At 41.9% G+C, this 27,638-nt stretch overlaps 1 protein-coding gene across 4 annotated transcripts in view; it reads right to left on the minus strand.

Annotated features, from left to right (window-relative positions):
* Positions 1–2,682: 2,682 nt before the first annotated feature.
* The window catches only part of LOC103177351 (ecto-NOX disulfide-thiol exchanger 2), a 142,049-nt gene continuing 117,093 nt past the window's right edge, over positions 2,683–27,638 (minus strand). For 3 of the 4 annotated variants that reach the window (XM_007891491.2, XM_007891477.2, XM_007891484.2), the window contains 9 exons: positions 25,900–26,112; positions 23,146–23,252; positions 19,251–19,365; positions 15,872–16,056; positions 13,024–13,131; positions 8,375–8,428; positions 6,693–6,804; positions 4,837–4,922; positions 2,683–3,287 (listed from right to left, as the gene is read on the minus strand). In XM_007891491.2, coding sequence (XP_007889682.1) covers positions 3,156–3,287; positions 4,837–4,922; positions 6,693–6,804; positions 8,375–8,428; positions 13,024–13,131; positions 15,872–16,056; positions 19,251–19,365; positions 23,146–23,252; positions 25,900–26,112 — 1,112 coding nt within the window. In that variant the 3' untranslated portion in view covers positions 2,683–3,155. The remainder of the gene's footprint in view (positions 3,288–4,836; positions 4,923–6,692; positions 6,805–8,374; positions 8,429–13,023; positions 13,132–15,871; positions 16,057–19,250; positions 19,366–23,145; positions 23,253–25,899; positions 26,113–27,638) is intronic. The other variant, XM_042340611.1, reaches the window with a different exon arrangement.

Here is a 27,638-nt window from a genome sequence, read left to right on the forward strand (position 1 = left end):
TTTCAGTTTGTCACAGATTTGTGATGTAAACAATTTCAGCTACTAAATATTATCCATTTACTTACATGTACAGCACTTTGGACCTGAAGAATCTTGACAATATTCATCAGTGTCCTGTTCAGATACAACTAAGCCCACAGTTTTCAAACTTTAGACCACTTTAGAGAATGCAGTATTCTGTTCTGTAGCATTAACCAGTTGGTTAATTAACCATGGGCGGGCAGGTCTTCAGCCTCTGCCCCCCCCCCTGCCCCCCCACTTCATCCCACAGTCCCTCTGCCTTGCCCCATCCCTTGGCTCCTTCAAGACCCATCTCAAGACTGTCCTCTTTGACCGTGCCCTCGGTCACCCTCCTACCCCTACCCTCCCCACCCTCCTGATCTCAACCACCAGCTTGGACGCAGATCCCTGACTGTTCAGCGCCTTGGAATGTCCTCCTGACGTGAAAGGTGCTAAACAAATGTAATTTCTGGTTGTTGGTTTCAGATAAGGTGCGTGCAATACAGATCAATTTCCCCAATGGAGTCATCGGGCTACAGAGCCAGACAACAGTGGGATTTCACACAGTTTAGCTACAGCCTATTTTGGACACCTTTTCTGCCTTCCATTAAAGACTGAAGTGAGAGCGGAGATGAATCGATGATGTGGGATCGGCACTTTATGGACAGCACAAGGCAGAGTGCTTTGCTGATTTACTGCAGAGGATTGGGTGAATGAAAATGTTTCTTTGCAAAAGTTTTCCTTGCAGTGAAGCTGGGGTTGATCTGAAGTGAACCCAATTCTGTGTGAAAGCACAAGTTGAATTACAGCTTGGCTCTGTGGCTTGCTGATTAATGTTACCCAGGCCAAGTTACTCTATACGCAAGGGTGAGCTGCAGTGGGCAGCACAATAATAAATACAACACGAGAAACACATAGATCAGGAAGTCTCAGATTCAATGCCTGTTCTGTGCTCAATTGATTGACCTCAGCCAGGGATCTTAGTGCCCTGAGCTTGGAGAGAAAATAATCACAGCTTCTGTGGTTTAGTAGCTTGCTAACACCTGCTGTCTAGACTCGCACAAGAAGATTGGCCACTGGAGGAGAGTCAGCTATTTTGTTCAGACATTTACAGCAATTCAGGCCAATCAGTACAGAATGTACACTTTATCTGAATGTTCATTTGGGAAACTTGTACAATTCCAACCACCCCAAACTTGGAATGGAACAGATATTCAGGGGAGGTTTGAAGAAGGGTAGGTGAAAGATCATGCGAAGAAACAATGGCTTGCAGTGATTGGCACTGAGGCAGGACCAAGAGCCGATCCAGGTCAAAGTTCTTCACATCATTACTATGGATCCAAAGACAGATCCAAAGATGGTTTCTCTCTGACATTCTGAAGAGAGAGGAGATAGCAAAGCTCCTGGAGGAGTTGCTAGTAAGGGGTCACTTTGGATGAGATCATACACCATACAAGCATCACAACCAGTTGGGATAGAAGCTCTGCAGTGAACATCAGCACACAAAAGAACTTAGCAGTGAAAATCAACTTGCAGAGGCAGCCTCTGCTTGTCTGCAACCTATTGGGGTAAGGGATAAGTTACTGTCTCAGATATCACAGACTTGGTTGGGGTTTTAAACCAAAAGCACTGATGACAACTAGTGAACCCAATGTGTTTGACTCACTGCTGAAAGCGGTTGGAAGCTCAAACTCTGAAACTTAAGTCTGCCGATGGTAATACAGCTAATGTCCACAATGTCAAAGTCCATCACGATGTGTCTAAAGTCTAAAGCATGGGCCGAGGGCAGTCACTTGTGTAATGGGAAGATGGAAGTGTTGAGCAGTTAGGTATGGGGCATTGCAAGATGTCCACAACCATTTTCAAGTAAAAGGATTGTTTGAGCAGTTTAACCAGATGTCCCAGAAATCCTTAAAAAGGTACGTCAACGAGAAGAATCAGATGCAGAGGGACACCTTCATTCAGTAGAGACTGTTAAGAGTCCGCAGGGTGCAACGGGTCCAACTGCTTTATCAAGCTTATTACAAAAGATAACCCTGCCCAGGCAGGCAGGCCAGCCAAGCAGTGCCCAGTGCCAATGCCAGGTAGAACTAAACGTCTCCAGAGCATTGGAAACGCACATGGAGAGGGTTACGGATTAAGAGCACTGTCGGTCTTGTTCAGAGGAAGCAGGATTGCCAGCGCGCAAGGGATATGGAAAGTGGGATATTAAAAAGGGCGTTTATAAAAGAAACAGATTGCACTGGCACAAACGATGGGTCGAACAGCCTCCTCCTGTGTTAAACATTTCTATACTACAAAGTTCCAACACTGGTGGGTGTTGGTGACGAGATCGAATCTGCTCACAAAACATTCAGGGTAGGAAAATGAAACCAGTTTACTGGCAGTCTCCATGGGTGTGTACACATTTCCTGTATACAGGCACTTCACCATGAGTCAGCTCCTGCTAGAGAAAAGATGAGAGGCGGAGAGGGAATCAGATCTGCTTGTCTTTTGCTCACTGTAACCGCACAATACGGTAAAAAACTTTTCTCAGCAACGAAAACAATTTGGGTGGGGGAAAGGGGTACAAGTTTTATTTTAGTATGCGCAATCCTAGCCATACTTCATTAAGCTGGGAGAGTTTAACCCAAGATTAAAGACTGCCAAAGATGTGGTCAGTGATTTCGAAGGTGGGGGGGGAAGGGTGGGGGGGGGGGGGAAAGAGGGCAAAGAATCCCGTCAAATATCCTGGTAAATATGATCGTCATACTCTTGTGGACTGGCGCACAGGGAAAGCGAGCTGGACAGGAGACCGATATGCAATCCCAGAGATACGGAAGCGCGATTAGAGAATGAGTGTAAATTTTCACCCGACTACAGTGTTGCCTTTCATGTATTCCCCTCACGACCAACTCTATTGTTTCACCTGCTACACCTTCCACTTGTTATGCCAACAATTATGGTGAATCTCACTCTCTTCACCCAAGCAAAATCCGGTCCATTAATGCTCGCTTCTCGGCGCAGTGGCACTGCTCCAGTCTGAAGAGTCGCTCATTTCTTACAAACGTCTCTCATCATAGAAACCAAAACAATGTGGCATCTAGATCAGTGGGAATCAGCTGCGTTTCCATACAGTCCTCCCAATACACTGTAAATGTTCACTCTTGCTGCTCCTAGAGGCTCTTGATTCCATCGAAGCCGCAGAATTTCCAACGTTTTTCCAAACTCGCTCCAACTCCCGTCACTTCCTGGTGGAACATATGATGTAGGCGGGTCATGAGGGCTTCTATTTCATTAGGCGAGATCTAAACAGAGAGGGAGGGAGAGAGACACATACACAAGGCTTACACCACAGGCTCAAATCAATGTCCTGCCACTTGATGGCACAACATCACCTGCTTGTTCTCTATTACACGAATAACAAAAATAACTAAAGGCCTCCCTCTCTCCCATCCCCCACGCCCTGTCCCTTTACATCTATTTACTGATCACCACCAGGAAAATGTTACAGCTTCAAACAGCCGGGAATGTTTGTCACAAAACAGGAAGCAGAGTTTGAAAACAGGTCAACATCAACAAAGGAAACCACATCATTAAGCAAAACAGCAATGGAGCAACATGACGTACACAAAGGTTACGTCAAAGCAGCATGTTAATGGTAGTGATTAGAAGCAGAAGGATTTATACAGGAAGACATACACAATCTGAATCCTGACAGTACAGCTGCAGGACTTCAAGTACGACCTACTAGTTAGCTATAAAGCTAAACCTTTAATTTAAACAGTTTGAATGCTTCAGCCAGTCTCCATCATTTGTTTTATTGGACCTCTGTAAGAATACTGCTCTGCTGTTTGGCATTCTTATTTGAAGGAAAAATGTCCCTCTTTCCCTCCGCTTGTGCCAGGATTTATACAGGAAAAAAAAGGGCTGTAAAATCACTCTGGGAAGCGATCAAAATTGAGTCACCCCCCCCCCCAAATTGCTTTGGCCTTTTCATCATTATCAATGCAATCTGCATTCCATGAACTCGCCCTCAGTCTGCTCTTGTATCTCTCATCTATTTGTTCTTGTGCCATTTCTGCAATACTCCATCGCAGAGCATTTTTGAAATCGACTGTTATGTTGTCATTGATGTTCTGACCTCAATTCTACCGGGTGATTTATTAAGATTAATTTTTTTTACAGCTTTTTAGGTAGTTATACGTGCAGGGTGCCGTTTTATTGTGCACTTAGTGCACATTTCAGCTCCCACCATAGGTTGCAGCACTTGCTTGTAAATCCCTTCCCTCACCGAGTACACTTTGGTTGGGGTTCAGAAATTCAAAGCATTTCGAAACGTTTTGACATTTGGAAAGGTATTAGATAATGAGGAAGAAGCTTTCAGGAAATATTTGATAAAAACACAGGAGCCTAGAAGAAGAAAGTCAAATCTGAACTCCACCAAGCTACACACTAGCCACCATGAGACTGTATGAACAAAAACTACTCTTCAATCAAATGAGATTCAATTAAAAGCAACAAAACCAGGAAAGAAATATCTACAGTCTGAAATTAGGCTCTAAGTTTTAACATAGCGTCTATAGGTGGTCAGAAATGTTAAAGAATGGGGATTGATCAGGGAGTGCTGAAATAGTCACATCAAGACTTCCAGTCTGGATGTAAACTGATTGAACTTGAATCGTGCTTCAAACCAGTGCAACTTGCACACAAACCCACAGAAACAGCCACAGGCAGCGCTGTTCACTGTAAACAAGAGGATCTGGCGAGCTTTAGCTTTAAATAAGCAATGAGGAGCTTGTCTAACTAACATTATATATCACAAAGCAGGCAGCATAAGCAATATTTCCAGATTACCTTGGCATCCAGTCGCTGGAGATAAGAACATATATACTCTATGCTGGCCCCAAACGGGTGGACATGGAGAAACGTAGAAATTATACCTGCAAGCAAAGAGGCATCCTAAATTCAAGTTATAGATACAAAACACCAGTCTTTCTTTATACTATACTGCAGAAAATAAAGAGACAATAACACCACTCTCATCATTTAAAACCATATAAAGGATATAATAATCCTTGCATTTAATATAGCGCCTTATCATGTCTTCAAAACGTCGCAAAGCGCTTCACAGAATATATTGTAAAGTGAATTGACTGTAGATTTTGTAGGAGAAACGAGGCAGCCAATTGCGCGCAGTGTCCCACAAACAGTTGAGTGACCAAATTATTTTTGTTTTTAAGCGATTATTACCCCTGGAAAAGCAATCTGACAATCGACTAACAATCAGGTTCCAACTTACTGCTAGGTAAACCCAAGGCGTGTGGGTTAATGAAACTTGCCCAACATTTCGCCGTGCCTGGGAATTGAACCCAGGTCCTCTTGCTTGCGTGGCAAGCTCTCTAACTACTAAGCTACAGGACTCCACGAATGAGGTAATATGAATGAGGTAATCCACTTTGACAGAGGGATACAGCACAGCACTACACTTCTATCCCAAATAAAAAACATTAAGGAAGAAGTTCCTATCTTGTGAATACAAAATGAACGTTATTTCAATTCAATGACCAATTTCTGCTGTCCAACTAGCACGACTGAGTACTGTACTCAAATATCTAAGCAGTCTATGAAACAAATACTGACATGGGACTTGAACCCACACTTTACTGATTCAACAAGAACAACATACACTTAAATAGCACCCTCCACGACGTGAAAGGCGCTATATAAACTTAATTTTGTTGTTGTCGTCCATGCAAGGTAGCGTCTCGGAGCGCTTAACAGTGGCAGAGCCTGTCTCTGTGCCGGAGGGAGGGGGTGGGGGCCGTAAGCACGGTCGAAGAAGAAGGTCTTCAGGTGGGACTTGAAAAATGGGAGAGGGGGCAAGGCAAATTCAGAGACAAATGTGCTACCAACCGAGCCAAGCTGACATCTATTATATTAATAATGCTGAGAAGATACACAGTGGAGCCTCCTTATCATAGAATCATACAGCACAGGAGGCCATTCGGCCCATCGTATCGGTGCTGGCTTTTTGAAAAGAGCTATCCAAATCAATCCCACTCCCTGCGCTCTCCCCATAGCCCTGCAAACATGTCCTCCCCAAATAATTATCTAGCAAACTTGTTCTCCACAACTAATTATTTATATAAATCAGGTTAGAAAGGTTATAAATATATTAGCTGTATTTCGCTATTTGTGCGAGGTTATATGTTTACTTGCTTTTCAAACGAGATTCATACCAGATTCAGTGGGAAAAATGTCCAACACTGCTTTAAATCTGAACTGTGAAATCATCTCTTCACGTGAATTTCATTTGCAGCTAATCTGCTGTTACTTGAAAACCTCTCTGCTGACCGCTCAAGATGTCAATCATCTGAATTCAGTTGACAACATAACATGCTACAGGTGACGAGTAAAAACATATTTTGAAGAGTGCGGGTCAGAAAAAAGCATAGCATTCGTGCATTTGTACGGGTAGCAGTGTGGGAAAACTAAAATGCTTATTAAGTGCTTGTTAACCTTTCCAAATCCCTGTGCTACAAAGGAAGCAGTAAACAGAAACAAAAGTCTGAGGTGATTATTGGTCTCTGATACTAACTTGAGCTCACAGCTTCGTTGCCTTTGGCAACTCCTTGCGCTCATTACTCAAAGGCGCAGTGGAAAATATTCAATTGGAAAGAAATGCTTTTCTCGCTTGTTACGTATCTTACCCACAAGCAGTGCTTCCCTCTCAGACCGGACAGGTCCTGTGACACTCTTGTCCAACTCGCCTTCCTTGTCTTGGGTGGAAGCCAATGTCCTTCCTCCCGTTGCTGTGTTGCTCTGTGAGAGGGAGAAGTGCAGAGGTCACTCAACACTGAATAGCTGCAGCTAAAATCAGTACCCATTTTCTGCTTTTAGATCCATCTCATATTTCCTAACCACTGTGGTGCTGCGTTACTGAAAAGCAACACCACCAAAATAAGTAATCCTTGCATTTAATATCGCGCCTCCTCACGTCTTTGAAAATTCTCAAATTGCTTCAAAGAATATACTGTAAAGTGAATTAACTGTATATTTGCGGACAAAACGCAGCAGCCAATTGCGCACAGCAGCGTTCCGCAAACAGTTGTGGGTTGAAATGACCAATTTATTATTGTGTTTTTTTTTCTCTTGAGGGATTATTATCAGGCGGGTGGAGCAAGGAAACTTGCCCTGCCGGGAATCGAATCCAGGTCGCTCGCTTGCAAGACGAGTTCTCTAACCACTGAGCTACAGGACTCAAAAACAGAGCAGTAAAAACAGTCCGAACGTTTCACTAATAATACCACAAGAGGGATGGGTCGAGGGTTAAAGCTCGTCTTGTCCAGCTTAAATGTTCTAGTTTGAAAAAGTTTATTCGCAATGGTCCAAAGCAAGCCTGCCGGCCTGAGGAGGGATTGTCAGCAAGTGGCCTAGCATTGGATTTCCTGTTATTGTTTGGAACGAACATTTTGCATTGGAATGAACTGAAATGGATTTGTGTATTTACAGTAAAACTCTCGCTGCACTGACAGAATGGGAGTGGGGGGAGGGAGGAGAGGGGAGGGGGTGGGGGTGGGATCCCTTGCTTTTTATTTACACACAAAGTGTTATGGAGAAAACAGCTGACCCTCAAGCAGTGTGCAGAAGTTCACAGTTGAAGCTAAATCATCCTGGGGTAATGCCAATATCACTATCAAGGTTAATTACAATCCCTGGTTTCAAACAAACTCCTCCAGACCAGTCCCATCGGTGTCAAGACATCTGATGAATGGTCAATCCCAAAAGATTAATTCATCTCTCTCTTTCTCTTTTAGATCAATGCTCAGTGCTTTGAGAGGTCCCTCCTGACATGAAAGGCACAATATAAATGTAAACCGTATCCTGTTATAAATATTTGTATTTGATACAGTGCCTATAATGTCAAGATTGTCTCCAAGCGCTGCACAAAGTTTCTGTAACATAAAGTGCAGGGACTTTGCATTTGCAGAGCAGTGGTTCGGAGACTGAAGCTGTGGATGCTGATTAATGTGTTGTGATGTTCAGCATTTTATGTTCTTATGAAACAGCAACTGAACATTCCCAAAATAGATCCAGCACAAAATGACGTTAGAAGCCGATTAAATGTACCAAGACCGGCATAGAGGGCTCGGATGAAATCTATTTGAACCATTTTTCATCCTATCAAACCTTACCATCTTTCCATTACAACATCCAGCTATTTTTAAACAGTGTTCTTTCTCTCCTCTGCGACTCAGAGAACTGTTTAGCACAATCAGAAAGATCAGCTTCTACAGTGAATTGCTCCTGAAATGAATAGACTTAATGTGGTCAAGTACATCATTGCTATAGCCAAGTATTACCTTGCACATTAGACCAAAATTTCACTTACGTTTTCCTGGTTCTCGCTTTCTTTGGACCCATCATCTTTATCTGCATTCTCCTGCTTGAGGAAATTTAAGAACAACTTAAAGTTACAATCAGCAACTGATGAGACTGATATGTTCCTCCAATGAATCTAATTCTATGTAGATTGACAATGAATTCAGGATTTCTTGATAGATATCTCTCATATACAGTGTCTGGTTGTGGATATAGCTTGAGAATTTATGCAAGCAATCAAATACTGTAGTTTCGATCACAGCAATTTTTAAGCTCCTTAAAAGTGTGTTTCCATTTGAGAGTCTCCTGGAAGCAGGTGGTTCATATGCTGCATGGGTAGAATAACAGCTAATTATAGGAAATCAAATTGATTCGCGAAACACCCAGAGATTTGCAAAGAAATAGAATATTTCTCAATGGGAAGACAGTAAATTAGGAAATGGCATAAAAACAGCAGTCGCTGGGAACGCTCAGCAGGTCAGGCAGCATCTATGGATCGAGAAAAGTGAGTTAACATTTCAGGTCGATGACCTTTCGTCAGACGAGTGTTCCCAGCGACTTCTGCTTTTATTTCAGATTTCCAGCACCTGCAATAATAATAATAATAATAATCCTTGCATTTGAAATTGCGCACAGCAATGTCCCACAAACAGTCATAGATTGAAAATGACACTTGCAAAGCGAGTGCTCTAACCACTGAACTACTGTGCTCAGAGAGGTCTGTTGGAAACAACAGTAACATACCTTATGAAATAAGACTTGATAGCAAAATTCAGGAGGCTTTCTACTCAAACATAAAAGGGCTAATCGTGGTTGTCAACAATAACAACAAATTACACGTGTTTAGCGTCTTTCACGTGAGGAGGATGTCCCAAGGCACTGAACAGTCAGGGATCTGCATCCGAGCTGATGGTTGGGATCAGGAGGGATGGAGGGCGGGGAGGGTAGGGATAGGAAGGTGACCAAAGGCACGGTCGAAGAGGAGGGTCTTGAGACAGGAGGGGACAAGACGGAGGGACTGCGGGATGGAGTTACAGAGGGTGGGGGCAGAGAGGCTGAAGGCCTGCCTGCAGATGATCCAATGTAAACATCATGGTATTTTTTTAAAATCAATTATTAAAAAGTAGATGAAGAAAACGAAAAAATATTTTTAATTGGAACCTGTTGGTTAGAATGATTCCCCTGAACAGGGACTGCAGCTCTTTTGCACTTAAATCTAAGACTGCAATCTGATGTAGTGCTTCACTGCCTCAAGAATGTCCCAAAGTGCTTCAGAGTTTTTTGAGTAAAGTGCAATGATTGTAATTATAGGCAAATTTGTACCCAGCAGAATCCCACAGAGCCATGAAGTGATGACAAGTGATTGTAATTTGCTTAATGGCTCTGTGTGGGCTAGTGACGAGGGACAAGGCCAGTGGGATTCAGTGACAAACTTTGCTTTTCCACAGTGTTAAGAGTTGAATTGATCAGTTGGGTGTGACTGGGCTTGTATTACTTCTCCCTATATGATGAATCCTAATAGAAAAAGATACCCTTGTAATTGTGTTCCTGTTGTAAATATTGTGTTCTGCATTAAGTAGCGATGCATTCCTCCCATTCATTAGAAGATGTGTACATCCAATTCAGACAATCCTGGGATTTGATCATTCGCTGCTCACTGCAGTTTCTTTACACAGTACTCAGAGCGCTCAGTGGAACAACTAGGAGAGGGTCAAGTTAATGACCAGGAGCTTCGAGATGCTGACCCTCGTGAAGGGCGTTATATAAGTACAAGTTGTTGTTATTGAATGATGGTTTAAGAACCCGTTATCAATCTGACCCATTTTCTCAGAAAGCTGAGTTTGTGTTTGTAAATACATTTGCAGGATAAGCCTTAATTGCTACAAATTGATGCTCACCCCACTGCTGAACAGAGCACAATTGATAACATCTGCTTGCTATTATTTTCAGAAGAAGCAATAAATGTCAAAAGCCCCAAGGATTTAAGGCAATGGCATAAAACCTGTGCTAAATAAATGCCCTCCACCGCAGGAGTTGTTTATTTGCTGTGTGAGACGTTCACAGCTACTGTGCCACTTGTTTGGTATTTGAAAAGAAATGGCCCAGAAAGTGGCCAGAGCTCGGAAGAAATTTGTAAGGAAAGACTGAGGTTGAGAAAAAATAATTTTCTAAAAGATTCTTTTAAACGTTGCTGCCTGCCAGATGGATTGCACTCGCCCTTTCTGGCCCTGTACATTCCTACACAGTGAAATTCTCACAAGAAGGAAATGCACAGTGCACCAATGTCCCTGGAAACAACGTGGTGCTCATTTCCGAACCCATTACTTAACAGCAATGCAAAATGTGTTTCACAGCACTGCATTTGGGAGTTCTTGGTACAATATAGCGGGGGAAGAAATGAGAGGATCAAGTCCCGATAACAATGACGAAAGAGGTGTCTTCCAGTATCTGGGCACTGACGATTTTCAGGCAGTTGTATGATGCGTTTATCATTCACGAACGATCAAAATAGTATTTTAGCTTCTTCAAATGATTCTGGGGCTTCGAGTGTATAAATGACCCACACAACAGGACGGTTCGAGTTTCAATGTACAGCTGTTGTTCGATGGCGACACCATTAGGGACCGGGGGGGGGGGGGGGGGGGGGGGGGGGGGGGGGAGAGAGTGGGAGAAGGCAAGAGAAAAGCTACCTGTTCCTAATCACCCGAGTGACTCCCTGAGGAAATATCACGTGAGGAGAGGACCAGAACTAACTGTAAATCTCCATGTGGCTTTGTGCTATGTGCTCACTACCACTTAAAATAGAATGACTCTGTCAGGACTCCTCTTTCTTGCGACTCCAAAAATCAATCAAAGAAAAAGGCGACCCTTATCTTCTTTATCTAAACGACATTCATTCTGACTCTGGCAGCAAAAAGGCCGAGTTTAAAAATCTTTAAACATTCATTATTTGTTGACTCAACTGCATGGAGTTCCTCCTTATTCGGCAAGGAGTCAGGCAATGAATCAAGCTGCAGAGTTATATGCACAGAAATAAGATACTTTGCCACTAAGTACCATTTATCCTCTCAATTATTATTTGATGGATAGGAGCCAGTCTGATAATTTCTTCACATACTTGTGTCTACATCAAGAAACAACCAACCCAATAATGCTCTTATGATCAATGAAACACGTTAAATCATTCTGCTGAGGACACTGGCACCTGTTTAGTTTGTCGTCGAGAGAAAGCTAATTTTCCAGGTCTAGACAGTCTGAAAAATGTCGAGGTGGCTTTCAAATCACTTCAGACAATGTGAAAGCTGCTCTCAGGAAAGCTACTCAAACATGGAACAGCATCTCAAGGGCTTTTGATGAAAAGTTGAAAGGTTTATTCTAACCTTGTGTATTTAGTGAGAGAGAGAAAAAATAGAGATCCCTGGTGAGCCCACATCTGGAATTCTGTACATACAATTGTAAGGTATCCCATTATCAACAGAAAAAGGGCTCCTCATCACCTGGCACTGTGTAACATTATACTCCAATCCCACAACTTTAACACTGCAAACCAGCACAGTTTTGGCTCGTGTTTGCTGATCTTTCAGTACTGAGTCTGATGACACTTGTAGTCATATCCACACACACAAAAAAAAGAAAATTTTTGAACGTAGATTGTTTTTAAAATCCTTTTCTAAACTGAAAAAGCCTCACGTTAACACAGGTCTGTTTTACTTGCAGTCTGTTCCACTGGTTTGCAGTTCTTGACTTCACAATTGAAGATATTAAACGTGACATGAACAACTTAGAAAATAAATCAGAATGAATTAAAAAAGTGGCCAGTTCCTCCTCTTTTTTTNGGTTCAGTTGGGTAAGGTCCGCTCACACATCAGCGAATGACAGTTTGAATCAGTTTTGGGCAAGTTTTGAGGGAAATAATCCCTCAAAAAAACAGTAAGCATTTTGCCACTCAATCCACGGCTGTTTGTGGGACGCTGCTGTGCGCAATTGGCTGTCGTGTTTCTCCCACAAAATATACAGTCAATTGACTTTACAGTATATTCTGTGAAGCGCTTTGAGACGTCTCGAAGATTTGATGAGGTGCTTTATCAAACGCAAGGATTATTATTATAATAACCAACGTCATAGTAAGTGACAAGTCCCGCAGAACACGTAGCTTGGAGTGAGCAGAAGCAGACACTACCATCAGTGGCAGGAGGGTCAAGAATGAAGGAACAGCAGCAAGAAAACCCAAAGGCCCAACATTCTTTCGTGGTTATTTTTAAGATGATCGTAAGGTGGCCCAGGTTTGGGGAAAATTGTCAAATTCAGTCTCAACCCGAAAGCCAGATTTTAAGTACGGCAGAAAAACGCTTTCAAAATTAAGAGTGAATTCTCGAAAATTCTGCACAATCTTAAATTTTCATGCAATGATTTTAAAGATCATCAGGGTTGGGGGTTCGGGGGGAAGAGTGCAAAGATCACAAGCTATAGCAGATGTCTTATTTTAGATTCTTTGTGGTAAATGATGCAATGAGCCTTGAAAACTAACCATGCTCAGCTTGATCACTTAAGGTAAAAACACAAGGCACTGAAGGATAATTCCTTCAACAGGTAATTCCATAACGGGCAGCACTGGAAGTTTACTGAGGAAAATCACACACACAAGACAGACTCAAGTACCTTTTCCTTTAATGCCTCCAACAACAGCTCAGTCTCCAGTTTCTCTTCCTTCACTTTTTGCAGTTCAGATTCTTTCTTTTTACATTCCTCTCGCAAATTCAGAAGTTGCTGACAATAAAGAGAAAAACATAAACGTCACCGACAAAAGCAACACTTCAGCCTTTCCCTGTTGTGTGTTCTCCAGTTTTTTTCCTTCTTGTTATATACAAGCAGAGGGTAAAGCAGATGACGTTAATGAATGCAATGATTATTCCACAAGACACAGCATAATTCACGAGTATGGGCCACAAGGGAGTTATTTGTTTTTTCCACTCCTGAATCATTAAGTGTTCAAAACTATAAAAACATCGCAGAAGTCAAGACAATTTGCTAAGTCTATACTACACAACATAAAAGATAATAATCCATGCATTTGATATCAGGTCTCATGTCGTTTAGAAGTCTCAAAACTTTTCACCAGGTTTACTGTAAAGTGGTGTGACTGTTTATTTTGTGGGTGAACATCCATCTCAGACAGTGTATTTAATCAGGAGCCAGCCTGGCTGTTTAAACTGCTTAATTAATAATAATAATCCTTGCTTTTTTATGTCGTCTTATCACTTCGTTGAGACGTTTCAAAGTGTTTCACAGAAAATATTGTAAAGTGGATTTTACTGGATATTTTATGGGCGAAACATGGCAGCCAATGGCGCACGGCAGTGTTCAGTGTACAACCCGAGTCCACTCAGTTGTGAGGAAGTGCTGAAACCCGTAAACTACAGGACTCCACTGATTGGAAGCCTGTGATGTTCTGAACTGCAACAACAGCCAGACAGCAAAAACTTCCACCACATGAACAGCAAAGTAGTTCTGGTCAGGTTATAATCCAATGTATATTTTCTACCATCTGGGGACATCTTGGATATAATACAGCGTCTTGTAGTGCAAGATCCTGAGAACAAAGTCTTGTGATGAGGTGTGGAGATACCCACCAGCACCTGCAGGTTTGCAGGCTACATCGCGTGCAAAATTTGTAGAATGAAAACTAATGGGGATAATGAGATCAATATGGCTTATGGCACAACCATTAGAGCAGTCGGCCAGAACATGAGAGGCAAAATATGGGAAGATAGCAGGAAATTTTATCCTGTTAGCTCTTAGGAAAATAATGGAGACTGACATCTAATGGAGACTGACATCTAATGGAGACTGACATCTAATGCAGGAAGACACCTTCTGGCCATTTTGGACAATACACAGCAACCTGGAAGTGATTGCACAAAGGTGATTGGTGTGACAGTTCTCAGACCTGCAACATACTGCGGCTAATACTGCCAGACTGGATGTAAACTAGTAAAGTCTTCCACTGTCCCAAGGAATTTGTATTAAAGTATGCTTCAAACCTGTAATGCAACTTTCATGCAGGTAACAACACTTCACACACTACTCCCTCCCCTCCCCTCACCCTGACCATTTCGCCTCTGCTCGGGTCCTGACCCAACTGTACAGCGCCTTGGGACGTCCTCCCAACGTGAAAGGCGCTCTATAAATGGAATCTTGTTGTTGTTTTTAATCTTATAATACAAACTTAATCCTACGTTAACACTGCCTCTTTTTCTGTGAAACAAACTTGTTCCAACCTACACATTGAAACCAAACTGCAGGCAGGTTTCCTGACAGTCTGAACCAATCACATCAGAATTTAGTTCCTGTATACAAAGCAGTGCTTTCTCACTCAATTTTGCTGCTGGGCAAAAGAGATTAATTTCATTACATGCGATTTTGTTTGGCAAATTAGAATTGAACACAAGCCGAGCTGACTCTGTACTGCAGAGACATGAGGAGGTTTCAGCTTTTATTTTTATTTTTTTTAAAAAAACGACAGGTCCACTTCAAACTATTAGCATCTGTAATAAGCTGTTGGGCTCCCTGCGCTGTGGAATTTGCTCGTTTATAACGTATGATCTGAACGTGTGCAGTTATTTGAAACGCATTCGCGCCTTTCCTTTCTGGCTGGCAAACAATCCCCGTGGACTGAGGAAGAAGGCCATGCGAGCCAGTGGAGTATGTGGGCAGACCGAGCAGAAATCAACGGCCTCGAAGCTTCCCCCAGCTAGAGATTTTATGACTGCCGGCAGTGACGTAAAGTAAATCATTTCTTTAGCAGGGTCTCAAGTTACCTTTTGAACACCGCTGTTAAAGTTAAGAGCTGCCGCTGGACGCAGTGCTGCCACATCAATCAATCAACAGTTAGAACCCCGTTCAAGCTGAGTGATGTGCAGAAAACTATGACACAAGCTGACCTCATAAACGTAATTTTTCCTCTCTACAGCAGGGGCATTCATGATGATAGACAAAGAGCTATGGTGGGGGCGGGGGGAGGAGGCGAAGATTATTTATTTTGTGAATATATTGTAGATGGCGGAGTCCTCAGGGGTTAGAGCACTCGTCTCGCAAGTGTGAAGACCTGGGTTCGATTGCCAGGTGGGGCGAAACATTGGGCAAGTTTCCTTACTCCATCTGCCTCTATTCACCTAAGTAGGAACCTAGTTGTCAGTCAATTGGCAGATTGCTCGTCCGGGGGTAATAATCCCTTCAAAAATAAATTAATAAAAATAATAATTTGGTCATTTAATCCATGATTGTTTGTGGGACAACTGCTGCTCACAATTGGTTGCAGCGTTTTGCCCACAAAATATGCAGTCAATTCACTTCACAGTATATTCTGTGAAGCACTTTGAGATGTCTCGAAGACCTGATAAGGCGCTATATCAAATGCAAGGATTATTATTATGGTTTGGAATCCCAGTCTGCAGATAAAACAAAAGATCGGTTTGAACAGTGTTTTTTCTGAATGAACCGTCAGTACCTGCTGCATCCCTTGCAATGTTTGTTGCAGTAGCTTTAGTTGTTGGTCCCTCGTTGTCTCTTCATCCGTGCGGTACAGCTTCCCCTGCTCCTGCTTCAGCAACTCCACCTCATTCCTGTAGGCATCAAGCTGCCAGCGGAGGCTGTCGTTCTCCTCTTTAAGTGCTTCTGCCTGGGCGGCCAGTGCTACATCAGTGACGAGAGAAAACAATGAGGGCAAAACAACAGGAAAACGAAAGACTTCTCTCCGGTATATAGAGATGAAGAAAAGTACTTAATTCTTTCTTTACTCAGTCAATGAAGGAAAACCGACACAGAGCTGACAGGAATATGCTAACATAATTCATTATACTTTTCTTTTAAGAGAGGAATACTTTGCATTGAAAATACCACAATCCACACTGACTGAACTTTAATCAGATATAAGCTATTACCACAGAACCACCAAGTCTTCCTCTATATATTTTGTATAACCTCGGACATAAATTTAAGGTAATTGGCAAAAGAACCAGAGGAGAGATGAAGACTTTTTTTTACACCACAGAGAGTTGTTATGGTCTATGATCAATGTACTGCCTGAAAGGGCGGTGGGTACAGATTCAATAACAACTTTCACAAGGGAATTGGATAGGTACTTGAAAACAAAAACATTTGCAAGTGTATGGGGAAGAGCGGGGGAGTGGGACTGATTGGGAAGCTCTTCCAAAGATCCGACACAGGCACAATGGGCCAAATGCCCTCCTTCTGTGATTCTATATTTATTATATATGTATCTGTTAAATGGTGAAATGAAACATGGCCTATAATTTGTTAACCAGGTTACAAGAGACAAAGACCTCAAGGGTACAATTAGGAAGGAATACAAAACAAAACCCAAAATGGGGGAAAGTTTTAGAGGATTTATTAGTTTGAAGCAGAACCATAATCTGGGCAGTCAAATTAAGAACATAAAGGACCCATGTCTGTTGGACCAAGAATATCTACTATGCCCGTGGAGTTAGTTCTGATGTTTCTTGCAATGCTGGTGATTACCACAAATATGCTCTTCCTCCTGAAAGACTGCTTTCTATTTGGTAACCATTCGAATCCCTCAATCTCACCCCTCATTCCTCCCATCTCCTCCAGACATATTCTCCTGCCTGTCGCAGTTAGTAGAGTTTGGTGTCCAGGATACAGTTTTGCCATATGTGCAGAGGTGCTCTTATTGTTGAATCGCAAGCTGATAGGTACTTTGCGGGCTCCTTTTTATTAATGGAATGAGTTGTATGTTTTGATACAAGTGTGCATTGCTGACTTCGATCACACGATTCTCTGTCTCCTCCCTGGGGATGATCAGTCGGTCACTTCTTGTGATAAGTTGCAAAATACTGTGACTGTGCCATTGTCTAACACTCTTAAATTCTCCTCACCATCTTCATGGTTTGGTGCTCCCAGTCTTTGTGAGACGTGTAAAGATTGTCATTTTATCACAAGCTCACTATGTAAGTGCACACTGTTACTGTTATTTCCTGTTTCGATTGCAAAGGAAGCTTGCGATTGAAAAATAAGAGCACTGCTGGACATATGGCCAAACTGTATCCTGGACGCCAAACTCTACTAACTACTGAAAAACCCTCACCCCCAACTTACAAAGAATTTGCTCAAATAAATATCTCCAGAAATAGCATTTGATACGAATTCTCATTCTGCTGGTAAATAACAGTCACCATAGCAATGGAAAGCTGCAATTACTTCAAATGTGTGCACGTTATGATTAGTTGTAAGTCACTTCGGAGCTGACAAAAGAAGTCATTTGAAAACCATATAGAACAATATAGAATAGACTGAAACCTTCTGGGAGGAAAGCAATTTTACAGCCATTAACCTTTTTGTAGACGGCTTTATTCATCAACAAGGTGCCCTTGTGTGTGATATACTTAAGAAAATAACTGCAGCAATGAGTGTCAGGACACTTCCGCATGCTGAAAGATGAATTGCTGAACATTAACCAAGACATCGTTCAGTTGAGCAGAAATCGCAGAGTGAGAAGCAATTAAGTTGTTTCAGGATGTAAGTGCAATCAGAGCAGTGATGTACATGCCTGCACTTAATGCCCAGTCATCCGTTAACACACAGCTTCCAGTCAGTATTACTGGGTCCTTCAGACACAAATATTTCACTAACTCTGGCCAATCGCCAATAACTGTGGGTAAAATGTGCAATCAGTTCATAACGACCACTGCAGCTTTTGCCATTCATCAAAAATTCTTATTTGAAGTGTTTTTTTCAAAATTGGAAAATATTCACCAAATGTACCACCGACATTTGCCCTTCAAAATTGGCTTAGCTGGTTGGTGTCTTGTGCAGCACTAAATTGGTTGCCTTTACAATGCTCGCTATAAGATGTGATGGGAAATGAAAATGAATGGGTGAGGAATTCGGGCACAGAATGAGCAAAACTGCTTGTACCATGACAAAATGCATTGACACGATCAGGGTGTGAATGCAAGTTCAGGTTTGTATTCATTCTCTCGGAGCACAAAACCCTCACAAATCCAACAGCTGTTAATCACTGAGATGCAACTTTTTAATGAGCGTTTGCTTTTGCCATGCAGCTGTGACTTAATCCACTGGAATGGCTTTTTGACAAATGAGGCAGAAATTGTCCAAAGAATCTCGTTTTCTCCGCATTTCTGTAAGTGGAACCGCCAATTTTCTTCTTATGTGGTTCTGTCCCAGGAGAGGGGAGGAACACAATTGGCCATTTATGTTTGCTGCCAGAGTGAAGTCAGCTCATTGTAGCTTCCAGCAGGTACAGCATTATCTTCTGAAATGCTGCACAGATAGAAAAGTAATCCAAATACAAAAAACCTTCATTTTAAAATATAAAATAGTAGTGGACAGTTTGAGATCAATTTTCACCTCCACGTACTTTCACTTGATATGAGCTGATCTGGAGTAGACAAGTGGCACAGATGTCAAAATGTTGCATGGGCAGGAACGGTGCAATATCTCAGCGCTTCGGAAATGTCAGAAACCGACCCATATCTGAGCTTGTCTACAAATCGTTTGGGTACAACAGTCTCCATAACAGCCTTGAGCAGAAATAAGAACTTCTTTCAGTGTTTCTGACTCTCTGTGGCCAGCGGCTGAACGCAGTCGATCAATATATATATATTTGATATTAGGTAAGTAGCACAGCCAATTTGGATTGTCTCTTCCAAATGCTTGATTGTTGCATTAATTGCTGCCTTGCCAATAAAGATATTCTAAGATACTGTGAGCCAAGGCTCTTACTGCTCAGCAGCTGAAACATGTATGAACCTCTGCTCCCGATAATTATTTTTTAAAAAAAGAAAAAAATATATAACTAAAATTGTTAGCGTCTTGGCACTGCTTACCCGATTCATCTGTCATTCTATCCTCTGGCATTTCTTCCATGTCGTCGTCAGACATTTCCATTTCTTCTTCACGCCGAATGCCCATAAGCTCATCGTTGTGGACATTGCGGATTTCCTGAGGAGGCAGACAGAGACTTTTGATTGATTCCGTAAAGGAAATCTCCACAAGTACGAAGCAGAACTGCTGTTTACACCACGGATGAACGTGAACCTGTCGCTTCCCTCTGTGCGATTTCACTGCTATGTTGAGAAGTTGGCACGAGAAGAAAGGGGACATTTATCAAAAAGTTTGCAACTTTGGGAAACCATTTCAGCAATGTGGCCTTCTTGTGCGACTCAAAAACTTTGAGCGTGGATGGATCCATGAGCTATTTGTGGGTTTCACCACGTTACATTTTATTCCCCAGAAAGCTGGCTTTAAAACCAGAAATACTCTCCTAACCCACCACATATCTTGTCTGCAAGGCTTGTGGGTTACCCCTTCCTGTGTTGCTCTGTTACCAGTCATTGGGAGTAAAGGCCTGGAAGCAACCAAGAGTGACTCTCCCTTTTAGGGAACTTTCTGAACACTGGTGGCTCCCAGATTGGTGCTGCCGAGATTGATAATAACCGATTGATAATAACTGCATGGGGATTTGTTTGACACAGGGGCTCTCCCTATAACCAGATCCACACATCTCTGCAATAAACATGCAATGAGCGAATTGTTTCTCATCAAAAAATGGATTGCAATCCAAAGTTTTTAGCCTAAGCTACTGATCATTATTCAACTGTCTCAGGCTTGCATTAGCAGCATCGAAGTTGTATTTTACATGTGGAACAAGGTTTCAAAAATGACAACAACAACAAAATAACATTTATAGAGCACCTTTCATGTCGGGAGGATGTCCCAAAGTGCTGAGATTACATGGACAACTGGATTACGTCAAAGTAAAACAGGGCAAACACAACAATCCTATTACATATATCAAGAATTCCCAGAAACACAATGAGATTTCCTTTAAAATAATTGCTTCCTTCCTGATTTTAAAATTGTACCTACCTCTATTTTTTTTTTTAAATGTTACAGAATCAGAAGATTTACATGAGATGGAGGCTATTTAGCCATTGTGCTGTGTCTGTGCTTAAGCTTTTCTCCCCAGTACATCTACCCTAATACAATTCCCTTGCTCTTTCATCCCTTCCCAAACCTTTTATATTATTTGTCCTCAAAAATGTGTGTGCAATTTATTTTGAGCGCTGTTATGGACATAACTTGAACCAGCCTTTTTTGGGAAAATATCCCATATTCTAACATTGGGGTAAAATAAACTTGCTGTAATCTCTTCACTTCTTCTGATGACAATCCTATATTGAGCATGAATAAGAACACAACACAGAAAATAGACGTAATGCACAGCAGTCCAATCTGAAAGAAACAAAGAGACAGGTTATGTTTCGGGTGTGAGCCTTTATCAGACCAGGAATGATGGAGTTGGAGGAGCCCATTTATGAGATTAAAGGGAACAAGTAAGATTTTTTAAGGTGATTTTAAAAAATTTAAATTTAAAACCTCTAACTATAGAGACTTTAGGCAGAGAGTGAATGGGTCATTGCACTATGAAATGGCTGAAAAAGACATTGAAAGGATGGACAAGATACAATTGTTTTGGACAGGAGTCAGTCAGGCATGAGAACAGATGACAGAAATAAAGAATGAGTCTCGTACAGCTCTGCGGAAATAAGTATGTAGAAAAATAACATACCTGCGGGGATGGGATAGGTGAAAGAGGAGAAAGGCTTGAAGTTGTTAAATTGAAAGTTCAGGCCCTTGGGTGGAGGAACTCCAAGCAGGTTGTGCTCCTAACTTTGCACTGAGCTTGTCTGGAGCAGTCTAAGTAACCCCCAAAACATAAACCTTTCTTTCGCTTTCAGATAATGCACCAAAGTGCAGTGCAGTATCACCATTTTCTGTGCTTACGTCCAGTGTTTGTGCCTATTATTTTTTCTGCCGGTTAGAATACATAAAGTACAACAAAAAAGACTTGTTACCTTGAAGTATTATCTGTGAGTAAGGGACATTTGCCAACCTCAGCAACCTGGAATGCGCTGGAAGCAAATTCAATAGTAGCTTTCAAAAGAGAATTGGATAGGTACTTGAAAAGAAAGAAATTTTCAGGGCTATGGGGTAAGAGCAGGGGAGTGGGATTAGCTGAATAGCTCTTTCAAAGTGCCGACACAGGCACGATGGGACAAATGGTCTCCTTCTGTGCTGTACGATTCTATGATCTCCATGAACTAACAGGTTTAAAACTATTTTAACAGATAAAACCCTAGTTTATGTACCACATAAAAAGTACAACTTCTGAATGAGATGTGTGTTTGTGTGTGATACTCCATGTTAATCATTTGCTCAATCTTACTCCTTTATCCCCAAAGAGTGCAAACAATTTTGTTTTGTCCCCCTCTTCTCATTTAACTATCCAACATACTTAAACCTCATGAGAGGGGTGAGTGGGCAAGAGTACAAGGAGCATTACCCACATCTTCCAGCAACAGCAAGGAGACAGGTAGTCAGTTTGCCACATAATCCTCCTGCCTACAAACTAAGCAGATCCTACTTTTTCCTAAAGGTGCAGATCAATCACTGGTGGTGGAAATGTTATTGAAAAGAGCTTACCTTTGGTGCCAGGGTCTTTTGAGAGGAACACAAGGCGAAAGCTCCAGTATTGGTGGAAATGAAGCAAACCTCGTTTAAAAGTAATCTTGTCAGTTCTACGCAGCGCAAACTCTAATTTGATCTTAAAAATCACTCAACTCAATTTTTTTTTAAATTGCGCACCTCCAACAAAATTTAAGACGAAAAATGCACATTTAATGGCATCAAATAGCAAATTTACAGCAGTTTGAGAAATTGGTTAACAGGAAAGAGGAACTGCTTTTGTTTGGTCAATTAATGCCAAATGAGTGGTCAGTGGAGAAAAGCAAAGGCGATGATGGATAGTTGAGGGTGTATTGGAATTGCGAGACTGAAAGAGTTTACGGAGAAGAATGACAAGATTCTCTTTTTAAAGGACAGGTGGGTATTCTTCCATGAGTAAACTGACAAAGAATGCCTATTTGAGTGCATACTGTACCATTACCAGTCACTTAACTGTTCATCTGTCTCATAAATAGTCCAAAGTAACTTACCTCAAGTGATTACAAATTCTCCTGAAAACATTGCAGAGCCCATTTTTAATTCAAACTGACCGCATTTTTAAATCAGGTAACTTAGTATTGGACTTACATTTTGTACATGTAGGTTTCTCCAGAGAAATATTTTTGCAAAGAAAACTGAAACAAAAGGGGTTAGACTTTCACCTCTTGGACCTAGGGAATCCAGGCCTTATTGATAGGGTGAATGTCTATGGGTCTGTGGAATTTAAGGTCCTAAGTGAATTGAGCAGCTTCAAACCAATTCCTAGTAAATATTCGCTCACAGCACAAAACATTGGCAAACTCCCTCACAAGGCTGAAAATAGGCCAGTGGACTTACTAGATCAGCGCAAAGGCACCCTGATGGGGCAAAATAAAAGTGCTTCACTCTGCAACTAATCACACTCTACCTGACCTATAGGCTGAAATTCCGGTCAGCATTTTGCATTGCGTCTTTGGCGATGCACAATTATAGTGGGAACAATCCTATAAGCAGCCAACATCAACAAGGGAAGGCTGACTGGAATTTAAGCGTCAATGAGTGCTTGATGTCTACTTTGGGTGAAAAGTATAAGAGTTTTCCATTCCCCATCAATTTGATGTTTAAAAAAAGAATACATTGAATGCCGAATTCACTCTAGTTAACATTCTTATTGGCATTTGGTTGAAGTTGTATATTCACTCGAAAACAAGCTGAGAGATATGAATAATTACTAACCTCTGCTTGGTTTCGCCACATATGCAGGTTCTTGCGCTGAGCTTTCGAGAAATGGTCCCACGCCTTTTGCTTGGAGGCAGAGTGGAAAACGGAGACAATCTGCTCAACTTTGGTGAATAAGGAAGTCAAACAACCAGTTTATGGTCCCACCAGGCATTTAGTAAGGAGCAGAGAAGTAAAAGAGGAAGGGAGTCAGGCAGGCAAGCAGGCTACCGTGGTCAGCGGTTAGTGCATTATTGTGGTCAGTGTAAAGTGACTCCTGATTTGTACTTACTTTGCATAATTTGAACTGTACCTTCCTCAGGTTCAAATGCCCACAGTTTTAAGTTATTAATTTATTTTCCAAACTTGAAACAAATTACATATCCAGTGAAAGAGAGAGAGAGAGAAAAAAAACAAACCTACACACTTGTTCTTTCAAGAGTTCCAGCTTCTGGAGATGTTTGAATTAATCCAGAGAAGATATTAATGGATCTTTGCGTAGAGATATCTTAGATAGAGCATTTTCAACTAGACCAAGTATGACAATAGAGGGGAGACGTTTAATAAAGTGTGTGTGTGGGGGGGGGGGGAATAGTGAAGGCTCCAATTAGAATCACTACTCATTAGTACATTGTGGATAATCTCAATAGTTTATGAACTTTACAGTTAAGACAAAAACACATTTGTACTTGCATTTTACTTTTGCCCTTCCCTTTAGTAAACACATCATCTCATCCACCCGAATTAGCACAAGTACTCCAATTAATTAAGACAGGCACCAGGGATGCTTCATTAAGTAAAGCCTCAAATAGGAAAACGTTGGGGAAGAAAGAAAGAGGCAAACCACATATGTTATTATTTCACCATGGGGGGGGGGGTGTGGAGGAGAAAGGTTGAATATGAGGTCAAATTGCTCAGAAAATGCCTTGAAACAAGTTGTACCTTGAGCTGAACCAAGGGCCACGGACAGAGACCACTAAAACAGATCTCTGCAACCTGTCACTACTGATTGCCACCTAGTTATTTGGCAATGGGAGGGTTTGGTAAGATAAGACATGGAAGATCTTACCTTTTCTCTTTTTTCCCCCCGAAATATTAAAACCATTGATTATCGCACAAAGGAGTAAAACACCCACTTTCTCATTTAGTACCAGCCTATGGTAACAACCCTTTGCTTCTAGGCAGCCGTGCCCCGTTAAATGGTTAGAAACAAGAACATGCAACATGTACTGACTAAATTAGCAGTTCTAAACAAAAGGCAAAAATCCTGCAGATTGCTGGAATTCTGAAATAAAAACAGAAGTTGCTGGGAGCACGCAGCAGGTCAGGCAGCATCTATGGAGAGAGGAAAGTGAGTTAACGTTTCTGGTCCAAGAACTGAAACGTTAACTCACTTTCCTCTCTCCATAGATGCTGCCTGACCTGCTGCGTGCTCCCAGTGACTTCTGTTTGAATTAGCAGCTCTGGTATTCTATGAGCTGAATAATACATTTGCAGCTATTTCTATGTAATGTTCCTAATAAGATGTAAATGTCTCAAGTGAGATTTGTGAGTGCCAAGCTTATGATGCAAGTGTTTTACCTGAATACTTCTGAGAAAAGGTTTGAGGGGCGACAGGTTAACTATTGGAGCTGTTTCAAAACATCTTACATTCGGAATGAAGCTTTTAAACTTCTTGATATCCTTACAATATTGAGGCATTTGCTGATTCATTCTCTTAGAGGGCCTGTCTCGTGGTGCTTTTTCAGTTCACAATTGGTAATGTTAGTTAAATTTCCATTTTATTCATTTCCTCCCTCGGTTTTCATATAATTTTGTGCCTGTCTGGCATTCTCTCTCCCACTATGTGCATTATTCAGCTGAGAGCAGAAAAGGTGACGCTTCATAAAGTCCCTCATGAGTTGGCACGGTTCAGCGCTGTAGACAGCAGTGGCCAAGAATAACATATTCCTTTTGCTCAACATAATACTGTGTTGCGTAGAGTCTGTGGGTGCACCTGAGGAACCCTGACACCATCTTTATGGCCCACTGAATCATTGCCAAACATAGACTCAATCATGTTATTGTTTTGAACAGAGCAGTTTTTCTGACTTGAGCCTAAACCTTCGTCCGAACCCCAAGCTGTGCTTTTTCTCATGAGCTCTCTATGTTGAGCATCAAGGGAGCCATAAAGACTTGGGAGAATTTCTATCGAGCAACGTACAATTCACACCTTTTATCTGCAGCCTTCAGAGCTCATTGGCAGAGACCTATGAACACACACATGATCTGGGCTGTAGTGCAAAATACAGCAGGGGCTTCAGAATGCAGACATTAACTTTGAAACTGGCTCTTGCTTTCTGTATCTTTTCAATTTGCGTAGAATCTTTTTTTTAAACATATATAACTGTATGTGGAGTGGGGAGGAGCGGATAGCAAAAGCTTGTGGAAATATCAGGAAGTGGGTGGTATGTCTGGAATTGCCACTGTGATGGTTTGGTTAAAGGAAGTAAAACAAGCACACAGATGGGCCTGCCATCTGGTTTGTCTTTTGCATCTAGGTCTTCTATGCAGTACGTGCATTACTGTGGGCATTTTACAATGTGTAATCACTGCCTTGATTATGCTTGGCTCCCTACGGAAAGGCTCAATAAATGTGAAAATGTCCTAAATATGGGCAATATACATCTGTATGAAAATGATAAAATATAGAAGCACAGTAGTACCTGTCACAGCAGTTTCAGGGGCATAGGCATTTTAAAAGAGATGCGGAGGTATAAGAGTAAAACTCACACTGAACCAGGATCCCTGAGAGAGCATTCTTAAACTTTTCTTTGGCTTCCTCCATCTCTTTCTCATGCACAACTTTTTCGTTCATCAGCCTTCGAATGTGGCTGTTTGCTGACTGGATCATGGAGTAGAAGATGTTGGCTGAGCGACGATTCACCTCCCCCCGTTCCAGCCACGTCAGCAGGATCTGAACAGCTTCGCCGAATTTTGAGTCGTCTGCGGGAAGATTTGAGATCGTCAGCAAGCGACACGGAAGAAAGCAGGTCTAACCTTGTCAAACACAAATGAGAATTTCTTGTGCTATGCAACCAGAGTGGCTCAACCAGCCACTCAATACAATAAAGGTAACATTCCTACCTTTCATGTGGTCCTCCTAGTTCTTTGAATGCGGTGTAAGTTCCACATACCTGAGGGTACACTTGATGTTGTGCATTCTTTAGGTCGGCGTGAGGTGGGGCGGAGAGAGGGGAAAGGAAAGAGGAGAGTAACAGGAAAAAGAGACCACTGGGGTTCTTTCCTGCAAGAGTTTAGGCCCTCTAATTCCTGTGATCTTTCCCCACCTCAATACAACATGGGAGGGGAGGGGGATAGCATTTCTCCAGCTTCTTTCACCCCAATCCCAGATACCTTTGCGAGTTACCAGTTCTAATCTTATAGATTAAACCATACATCAATATGGCTCAGTGGTAGCACTCTCGCCTCAGTCATAAGATTACGGGTTCAAGCCCCACATTGGAATTTGTAACTCACGTAGTCTAAACTGACACTCCAACGCAGTGTTGGCTAGGGATGTGCAGCATTGTTGGAGGTCCTGTTCTTTGGATGAGACTTTAAACCGAGGTGCCGTCTGCCTGTTCAGCTGGACATTAAAAGATCCCATGGCACTATTCGAAAAGAAAAAGGAGATTTCTCCTCGTGTCCTGACCAGCAATCCCCCAAATAAAATTGGTCACTCTCTCCAAGGCCGTTTGTGCCTCATTGCTGCACAAATTGGCTGTTGTCACTCCACTTTACAGTAAATCCTGTGAAGTGCTTTGGAATATCATCACAACATGAAAGGTGCAATACCAAATGTAAGGATTATAATTATTATTATAGCTAATTTAAAGAGGAGGGGGTGGCAAGCCAGGAGTTCACCCTTCATTGACACGATGTGTCCAAGCACTGCTCAAAAGAGAAGAAAAGCAATTTCTTCCTCCCCAACTCCGCAAATCAGAATGCCCTCCATTTCACCTCTGCCTTTCCTGTGGCAGATCTGCCCAATGCACTGAATTCATTTGTTTTAATTTAGATGGCAATTCTCCAGACAAGGCTGCAGCCATCTGGCCAGTATCTTGCCAGATATCTCTCTCTCGCTCACTCTCGAGCATATCTCATCTCCAATTAAGCTTTCTTGGCTATTAACTTTGGGTTATTATTCACGCTGACCTTATTACAGCAGATAATTTTGTTTCTGAAGCTCCACTGCCTCAGACTCTGAACTGAGACACCTGGGCTGCAAAAAACCTGTTTAAAAAATTACCAGGGAAATTTGAAGGGCCACGAGGCTTAATTCAGCCGAGAGTGACTTGTATATCTTTTTATTGATTGATTTCACCGGCCATGGAGTGGCGGCTGCTACACTGGGGTGTTCGGCTGCATAACATTGAGGCTGGGATGTGAAATATAAAGTAGACTAGAGCTGGGTGTACGAGCTCAAATCAATCAAGTTTCAAGTTAAGGCTTGTCCACGTCAAAACAAT

Source organism: Callorhinchus milii, unplaced genomic scaffold, assembly GCF_018977255.1.
Source record: "Callorhinchus milii isolate IMCB2004 unplaced genomic scaffold, IMCB_Cmil_1.0 Scaffold15, whole genome shotgun sequence".
Lineage (NCBI taxonomy): Eukaryota > Metazoa > Chordata > Chondrichthyes > Chimaeriformes > Callorhinchidae > Callorhinchus > Callorhinchus milii.